Raw genomic sequence first — 9772 nt, forward strand, 5'->3', positions numbered from 1 at the left:
TAGAGGTCCCTTCCAACCTTAAATATTCTGTGAATTCTGTGAATTCTGTGAATTCTGTGAATTTTAATTTTGCCTTACTCTCCTTATATTGACTCAGAATTCACCTGCAACAAAACCACAATAAGCTCTAGTAAATATTGTATAATAACTGTTTTAGGTAGATGAAATTTGGAGGTAAATTTATATTATTTTTAAAATTATTAGGATCAATTAAGGATCTCAAAAGATTACTGTATCCTGACTGTGATATTCTCTTCAGATGTATGTTTTAGGTCTTTTAGTGGTTAATTTTTAAATCATGCATTGAATTTCTTCGATTTTAAATTGCTCTTGATGTCTTCATGTGATACCTCTAAAGTACTCACAACAGATCTATATTGAACTTGTTGAATTCCCATTGCTTTTAACCACAATTCTTTAGTTAGAGAACTTACAGGGTAGTTTTTACATGTTTAGTCATGAAATTGTTGCAGATTTGGACATCTGTGCTTTTCATACTTCCTGAAACTTGGGCAGTTTTACAGAAACAGTTTTTCATTACAGTTCTCTGCTGCTTTCTCAAGTTAGCAGCTCTGGTCTGCAGCATAGCCAGGGGAAACAGGTCACGAGTTCCCTCAAACTTATGGAGATTTCCTTTAATGTCTGGCTGTTGAGAAATGAGAGTTTTTACTTTCATGTCATTCATGTTTTAGTTATCCTGCAGTTAGTAAATATAAATTTATTCTCTTTGGGATTAGAATAGTCCCAAACTTGAATAGAGATATCTTACAGAAGATTCAACCCTTTCCTTAGAAGACTTCTAAAAGCTTGCTTCTGAAATAACACTAACCAATAATGAGTACATTTCAGCAGTCTTTTGCATTGCTGGACTCAGTTCAAATGCAYGGAGCAGCTAAGGCATGTCTAAACACAAAAGTCACGCCAATTTAATTCAAATCATTTTCCAAGATGATTTAGGGCTTTTACTAATGAGTTTTGGAGATTCTTGCTGCAGTGAATTAAGACGTTATAAACTTCAGACATTTCTCTATGCTCTTTTGAAACTACTGCAACCCTACTAGGGACAAGAAAAGGCAAYGCATGTTCCTGTGTCTGAAACTTCTCTTTCAATCTAACATAGCAGACTGACATTAAACTGTAAATGAAAGTGTAATTATGGTGACTGACCAGACTGTGATCAGCCCTGATTCTGTCATCAGTCATTCAAGTGATGSTGGAGAGCAGGAAGGGAAGGAATGAGAATAATGAGCTGAAGAAAGAGAGCAGCAGTATCAACTCCTGTAGGTGGATGCTCTTCAACATCTGTTGGACAATCTACGATTTAAGAAAATTGCCCAGAGTGTTGGGCAATATTAACTTTGCATTGCCTCCSTCTAACTCCTGTATAGAGAATCTGCTGGGAACAAGGCCAGGAACCTGGGCAGAGAGGAACCTCATGAGGTTCAATAAGGACAAGTGYAGGGTCCTGCACCTGGGGAGGAATAACCCGCGGCACCAGTACAGATTAGGGGTGGACCTGCTAGAAAGCAGCTCCACGGAGAGGGACCTGGGAGTCCTGGTTGACACTAAGTTAACCATGAGTCAGCAGTGTGCCCTCGTGGCCAAGAAGGCCAATGGGATCCTGGCTGCATCAGGAGGAGTGTTGCCAGCAGGGCAAGGGAGGTGATTCTGCCCCTCTACTCAGCTCTGGTGAGGCCGCACCTGGAGTACTGTGTGCAGTTCTGGGCACCCCAGTATARGAGGGACGTGGAGCTTCTCGAGAGGGTCCAGAGAAGGGCAACCAGGATGATTAAGGGAATGGAACATCTCTCGTATGAAGAGAGGCTGAGTGAGCTGGGCCTGTTTTCTCTGGAGAAGAGACGGCTCAGAGGGGATATGATTAATATGTATAAGTTCAGGAAGGGAGAATGCAGGGAGGAAGGGGACAAGCTGTTTTCACTGGTGGCCAGCGACAGGATGAGGGGTAATGGCCAAAAGTTGGAGCACAGGAAGTTCCGTCTCCAGGTGAGGAGCAACTTCTTTACTGTTAGGGTGACAGAGCAGTGGAACAGGCTGCCCAGGGAGGTTGTGGAGTCTCCTTCTCTGGAGGTCTTCAAAACCCACCTGGATGCCACCCTGTGTCACATGCTCTAGGTGTGCCTGCTGGAGCAGGTAGGTTGGACTAGATGATCTCTAGAGGTCCCTTCCAACCTTAAATATTGTGTGATTCTGTGAATTCTGTGATTTTGTGAACCTACCTGAAAATTATTATTCCTTGGCAACAGTAGCTCAGTTCCTTACATCAAACCTTTATGCTATGTGTATACAGGTATAATCATACATTTTCTATCACAAGTGCATAGTCCTATGGTATCCAAGTACCCAAACAGCACAATATAAACTTACATACGAATAACACCTTATTTAAGGAAAAAAGATCATATCAGTTTAACTGAAGGTTTTTCTAAACCAATTTGATTGTATCACTTAGTGGGAAGGAAATTCTTTTACTCCATCGTTTAAAACCAGATTCCTCAATCTGTCTTCTTGTTCTCTTTGCATCTTTGCCAGACACTCATGTTTAATCAAAATAGCCCCAATTTTAGGCTGCTTGTCAATGGTTGAACAAGAGTACGACCCACACCATTAAATGATCAGGTATGCTCAATATGCAGTAGCTGCAACTCAGTAKGTCCTGCTACATACACAAATACTTGGAGTTTAAACTTCAGAAAGAAAAAAATGTGGTACCTCCCTTCTAATGTCAGTAGGCCCAAACAACTCAGAAATACTGACAAGAAGTTACTTTATAGGAGTAGACACCTGGTCCTCATTGGATAAGAACAATTGCATTTAGGAATGACTAATTCGTTTGATGATAGTTGTAGAATCTCCTCTTGTTTGTTTATTCCCACAGTCTTTAACATAGTTGTATGCTCAGATTTGGTTAGGAGGTGTGAAAATTCCTTAGAGGTCATGCTAGCTCAATGAGAACAGAGGCAGCCTTTGAATRTCCAAAGTGGTAGGTAGGTCAGGACTGATGACCTGGCCATCCCAGTGTTGCTCTAATTCTACTGCAGTTGACAAGACAGAAAATGAAACTTTGCTCAGTGCATACCTTCGTACAGAYGAAAAATATTTGTTCCCTTGAAAGGTAGAGAAGGGGACTGATTTTCAATTGCTATATTGTTTGTGTGTTGGCCAAAAGCCAGACTGTAACGTCATGTAGCCTACTGAAAGATGTGTGTGTATGTGTGTGTGAGACAGAGAGACTGGTTTTTGTAACATTTCCAAAAAAGTGTTCCTGCTGTAGAGATGTCACTTAACAAATCCAAACTATTCTTAAAATAAAACTACTGTTTTCCATCTATGCACAGTGGTTTGCCCAGATAAAATACGCTGCATTACTTCACCTACAGACTTACAGGTGCCTATTTACATAAGGGAGCTTCCTCATTATACTTTTTATTTTGCTATTTTCCTCGGATGCTGCTGCTAATAAACATAACACAGGTTCTCCACTATGCAACTATTTCAAAGGTTCGGAAGTCAATCTTGAAAAAAAAAAAATCTAGTTGAATGTAGGTAATTTAAATAGTTGTATACTTGCATTAGTTGTATATTACAAGAGCAACAGCAATGTACTTTTGAAATGGGAATATTAAGAAGAAATCCAAGCATTCTGGATTTTCTTAATTCAAGAACTGTTTTGTTCACAGAGAAGCAGAGAGAATGAGATGTTGCRGATCATCATACTAGCTAGTCATATTATTTAAAATACCTTAACTAATGATCTTTTAAAACAACTATATATTCAGTGAAACTGTTCTTCATTTTACTATATAGCACATTTTCATTCATTAAAGTCCAAATCCTACTAATGCTAATGTAAATCATGACATATTAATTACTTATTTCCTATAAATATTGCAGTTATGAGACGTCCCGGAGACAGAATTTCTGAGAGTGGAAAAGGAGAAGAGTAAAAAGAAGCTGACAAGCAGGAGTAGCAAAAAATTCAAGCAAACAACTAAAGTATCAGAATTAGATGAAAACAAAATTAACTACTTCTCTGGAACTTCAGTAATATCTTATGGAGCTTGTAATGGAAAAAATTCCTGTTTTATCAGTTGGTCAGGAAGGATATTGAAGTTTACAGGCAACCTGAAAAAGTCTTGGTAAAATGCCAAATAGAGGAATTCATATTTATGTTACAAATTTACTGTAGAGGTAGTGTGGATTATTTCATTGATCTAGAAAAAGCATAAACTGACAGAGCAAGATATAAATAAAAAACTTGTAATGAAACCTTTCATTTAACATTTCTATGATTTTTTCAGCTTATTGTAACCTCTAGTTCGACTTTTGTCATTCCTTAAGCCCACACATATTTTAACAAATATTGCAGGGCACTGTCAGAGAAAATAAATAATATATTGACATTAAGTAAAACTCTACTTCTACTGTAAAACACTTTATTTAACAATGTAAACAGGGCACAAATTCACTTGACTTTTAAAGATAGAAAATTAACTTTTTGTGGTCTTTTAATAATTTGGCATATTTTTTTCATAAGGGAAAAAATGTTGAAAAGTTGGCTGCACTGCCATTATTATGATTCAGCTCCATATTTTTTCCCACTAACTTAATAAGGTAAGTAATGAATTAGTTAGTATGAAGCAGTGATATGAAACCACCTCAAACACAGGACTGACCATAATTCATTCTTATCTTAAGGAATCACTGTAGTCTATCAAATTATCATTTACTACCTCAAACTGAACTAGAGAAGTTATTTTAGCCTGCTTAAATACAGTTTTGCAATTCTTGAAGCACATCTTCATAATATATCAGACTGTGAAGCCCATTATCAAAAAAGCCTAAAATACCAATCTTGCACTGCTGAAGAGACTTGTTTGATTTGTTTTGTTGATAATTGAAGTGACAGTAATTAGATGTGAGGTTTTTCAATTTTACTGTAGAGCTGGAAAAGACATCACCGTGAGAAAAAAATATAAAACAAAATCTGGAAAAATGAGATCAGTAGATGCTGGTTCTTGCAGACCTGAAAGGAATGACAGTTTCAAAGTCATGAAAAATTGGAAGAGGAATGAGCATGGATATGGGAGTATTTTACTCGAAAAAGGAGAAACCAAAAGCACAGAAATGCAGTAGGGAAGAAGGGTATCGGACTGACAGGCAAATGAAATATATTTGAGATTTAAAGGTTAAAGCAACAAATCTCTTTGAAAATTTTAAAACTGCTATAATTACAATCACATAAATCTATGATAAACATTACTAGAAAAATAATACAATAATGAAAATGGAGGAAGGAATCTAATTGACTGGAATGGGTCAAAAGTTTCAAAAATTATTAAAAAGAGCAACCAGACAGAACAGGCAAAGTGAATGCACAGCATATATCTCCTCAGGAAAATAAAGAGTGATAAGGTTGGAAACCAGGAACAGTATGCAAGAGACCAATTAAAAGTAATGATTTGATAACTTTTAGTGAGAGACTCTCACATATAAAGTTTTCTGGTTATATTGTAGGTAAAAAAAAAAGGGGGGGGTGGATTTCTCATATAAAATTAAAACAGAAGCAGTTTTCAAAACTTATCTTTACTGGAATAACAGAGTGGTAGCATATGAAGACAAAACATTAAAAATATGTTTTTATCAGAGACTTATTGGATGATAATTTGTATTTTAACATTAAGTTGATCACATATTTACAAACAATATGTGGACATATGGATATTATAAATGTATTTTCATTGTGCAACCTGAACATTCAAAAAAATCTTAAGCACAATGACATATTTTAGTTAGCCAAGTTTTTGCAAAAAAAATGGCTGTGAATTTAATAAAAACATTTCACTTTATAGTACTGATTTCTCTGACTGAAATTACTTCAGCTTAAGGCACTGCTGTTACTAAAGGCTTCTTTCAAAACCTGCCATTGCTTGGTTTGGACAGACCACTAGGTAAAACCAGCCAAAATAATGTAAAACTATTTAACAATTAATGCAATTGCCTTTTCTCCTAGAGCGGTTACTGTCTGCCTAATTTCAGCTTTGCTAAATATTATGAATGCATCAAGACATCACATTCTTATCTAGTGCATTTTCCCATATGTTAAGGAAAACAGAACTGTGAACCATTTTATGAAACCACATTGAGAGTTCTGATAAATTTTCCTGGGGTAGTCATTTTTCGTAAATGCAATATTTCCTTCTCTCTACCCTCTACTCTAGTTGATTAAAATGAGAGGTTTTTAGAAGCAGTGGTCCAAGAAACAAGAAAAAGAGCTGCATGACTGGGAAAAAATTGCAATCGAATATCTTATGACAAGCACTCACAATACAGTGCAAGCTTTATGTGTGTGTGGATAATTAGTTACCTCCAAATTGTGCTGAAAGCCTGTAATAACCTGTAATTCAGATCAGATAAAGGGTGACTTTCTTCAAGGATGTATTTTTATACAGAAATTTTCACGTTATGTTTGTTCTTACCTGTAGCAGAGCTGCAAACAAATATACTGCTATAAAGATAGGAGTTAAGGATGTATGGCCGCTTTTCATTAAATGGATAGTGTACAAGAAAATTAGATGCCCAGGGATCACCAGAAGAAGCAGAACTTGGGCTGATTTGTTATTCACTCCTAGAACAGAAAATTCAAAATGCAGTTAAGTTCCTCAATTACTATGTTTTTCTAAAAAAGTAGTTGAAATATAAAAGACAGTTTTGTGGAAAAGCATTATTTTCCACAGAAAGACTCCTTGAGGGATTCCCCTGGGAGGTGAAAGGCATTTCTAGATTCTGCCAGCAAAGCTAGACAAGATCCTTCCAGAAGAGGGTACAAACTGTTCACTTTGAATCAGTACATTTTCTACAGTCGTTTGGTTTCTGTACACATAGTTTTCCATCTAATTTTTGAAGCTGCAGTRATTTCCTACCGTGTTCCTAGCAGAGAGGACATTTTGGATTGCATATTCAAAACTTATCCTTAGAAGAATCTTATATTTATGAAAAGTAGTCCCACATTTACTATTTTCTTTTCTGCCCCAATCCACTTCACAACTATGAAAGTGTAACAGATGCAACTGCAAATTCAAATTTCATTATAGTTACTATATTAGTAGGAAAGGGAGAAATGAATTGGGGGCCACAAATGGAAGAATAAATTGGGAAGCACAAATCTAGAAAGGAAATGGCAACGGAGAGTGGAAAGCAGGGACTAATCTTAGTAACTGTGGTAAAAATAAAGTTTGGTTCTAACCGGACACTGGTGTGAATTTCTGAGGTTAGATGACAGAAGTTAGGAGCAGATAAGTGAGCTAAGGCAAGACAAAGGTTGAAATCCTTATTAGTAGGTATCCTCAATCAATCCCCACCTTTCACTCTTGTGAGAGTTATAACTTTATCCCTACTACTCTACATGCATCCCCCCCATCAGTTAAACATCTGCAGGCAAATGAAACTGTGATGCCTCTGATGCCTTTGAATCACGTACAGCAACTTATTTTGTTGGGGGTAACTGGGGTCATATAAGAGGTGGGATAGCAGGGAAGAGACATCAGACACTAGTTTTAACAGTTTACTGATACATACCTGTGCCATAATAGGTTTTGCATGGATAATAGCAACCCTTTGCTTCTTCTGGCAGTTCTCCAGGAATGCTGTGTAAATGGAGGTAGGTAGAAATTCTGCTAGCTTGAATAGCTACTAGATTACCACCAATACCTGAAAAGGACAAGTGGTAGACTTTCAATTTCTTTTCCTCTAATATGTAATATTTTTGAAGATCTACCAACTTTGTTTAGGTTTAGCACAGCCCATTAAGTGCAAGGTCAAATAGAAAAGCACCTTTAGAATGTATATTACTTATTGATGAGCTAACACCTGTTATTAAACCAGCAGAAAATCATGTGACAGTTTCATGTATCAATGAAAAGGAATATTTGAAGATTAATTTTAATTTGTAATAAATGTTAAAGCTTCTCCCCAAAGGTACACCCTGATACTTTCTTGTGTGTGAAGCTCCCTTTCAAAGCTCCCTTTTCTTTGTCAATCCCTCAACAGGAGCAGTACAAAGCTGTGCCACTGCTGGATTACCTCCTTAGGGCTGTATAGCTGGCAACTATAAATAACACAAAGCAGATGCACTAATACAAGCATAAATATAGGTTTTCACAGAAACACAGGTCTGGAGAAGTCTTCAAGAGATGATCTATCCATTCCCCTTTGCCACAGAGCACAATTAACAATAATCTTCTGTCACTTAAAAGTCAGGTGGAAAGGACAAGTGTTTGGCTAACTGGTCTTTAAAATAATAGCAGCGACGGAAATTCTGCCTTCTCCCTGAGCACCTTTGATATGCTTGCCATCAGAAAAAATCTCTCTATGAAATGACTTTGATGTTCAGTGAACTTAACAAACAATATATATCTGTGTCACACACTGCATGGCATACAGATGGTACCAAAGGGAGCTTGGTGGTGACACAGCAGTACTAACACACACAGAATTCTCCTACTGCTACTATGCTCTAGAACTGTCTACTTCTCAAGGTTTTTTCTCCCCCATATTCTTTACAGAGCAATGACTTACTCTGAGAAGAAATGGCTAAGCAGAAGTAGATACATGAATTAATATGGGTCTTGTCTTACTTAGGAAAGAGAAAGGCCTTGCTTAGCATGGTTAAACTGATTTGTTTATCTGATACTTTGCAGTTTGTTTGGTAGCAAAAGAAGTGTCTGTGGCTCATCAGAACCCCTGTACTATGCTGTGGTGAGGAGAAAGATCTAAGAACTCAATAAAGATTTCCTGCTTTGTAGCTGCTTAAAGATACTAAATGGCAAAACCGAAGAAGAAAGCACAGATTTTAAACAAAAGGTTCACAGTTACAATTAGGAAAAAAAGGTACAAGCAAAAAAAAACATGTGGAATTGTTGAAAATAATTAATTATCAAAGAAATTTGCATCCACACAGTTGGGAAATACAGAGAAAAACATGTGAGCTAGCAGCAAAGCTGAGTCAGTCTTTGGAAAGAAAATTAACCTTCTTTTCAGACATATTACAGAACCAGAAGTAAAAAAAAAAAAAGGAGTCAAAACAAAGTTAAGAACAATCTAAGTAGGGCCCCAAAGTTTATCTTTTGATGGGTTACATTATGGAAAATAGTACTGAGACTCCTGACTAATGAGAATAGTATGGGATAAAAGCAATCATCTGGGCAATATGGCAGCATGGGGTAAAAGCAATTACAGGCAAGATAGCAACTGCAAAAATTGACATAATCAAAACAATATTAAAAGATAAAATAACTAAAATCTTCTCTCATTATCCCTACCTTTCATAGTATTATGAAAAGAATAACAGAAATAATTAGGACTATCTTTCAAGACATGTTTTGAGGCTTGTAGCCACTTGTAGCCATGCAACCATCAAAAATGTTGGCAAAGGACACAGATTTGGATAAATGACTTGGATAAAGCTGATTTTGCATTAAATGTATCCTTCTGACACATGCAGTTTATTTTCCTTAAGAGGGTTTACTTTATGTTTGAAGTTATCTCAGCAAGATCAGATTCATCATAGGTTGACAAGAGGCCAACACAGCAAACTGATAGTTTCTCAGCATCTAGAATCATAGAATCATAGAATCATAGAATGCCGAAGGTTGGAAGGGACCTCAGAGGTCATCGAGTCCAACCCCCCTGCTCACGCAGGGTCACCCAGAGCACGTGGCACAGGGCTGCATCCAAGCGGCTTTTAAAGATCTCC

At 36.9% G+C, this 9772-nt stretch overlaps 1 protein-coding gene across 1 annotated transcript in view; it reads right to left on the reverse strand.

Moving 5' to 3' along the window:
• The window catches only part of SLC41A2 (solute carrier family 41 member 2), a 47821-nt gene that overhangs the window by 7059 nt on the left and 30990 nt on the right, over positions 1-9772 (reverse strand). Inside the window, exons 10-11 of the mRNA XM_026052257.1 lie at positions 7597-7728; positions 6498-6646 (exon numbers count right to left, since the gene is read on the reverse strand). Coding sequence (XP_025908042.1) covers positions 6498-6646; positions 7597-7728 — 281 coding nt within the window. The remainder of the gene's footprint in view (positions 1-6497; positions 6647-7596; positions 7729-9772) is intronic.

This window comes from Nothoprocta perdicaria, unplaced genomic scaffold (assembly GCF_003342845.1).
Source record: "Nothoprocta perdicaria isolate Ctin4 unplaced genomic scaffold, notPer1 scaffold_86, whole genome shotgun sequence".
Lineage (NCBI taxonomy): Eukaryota > Metazoa > Chordata > Aves > Tinamiformes > Tinamidae > Nothoprocta > Nothoprocta perdicaria.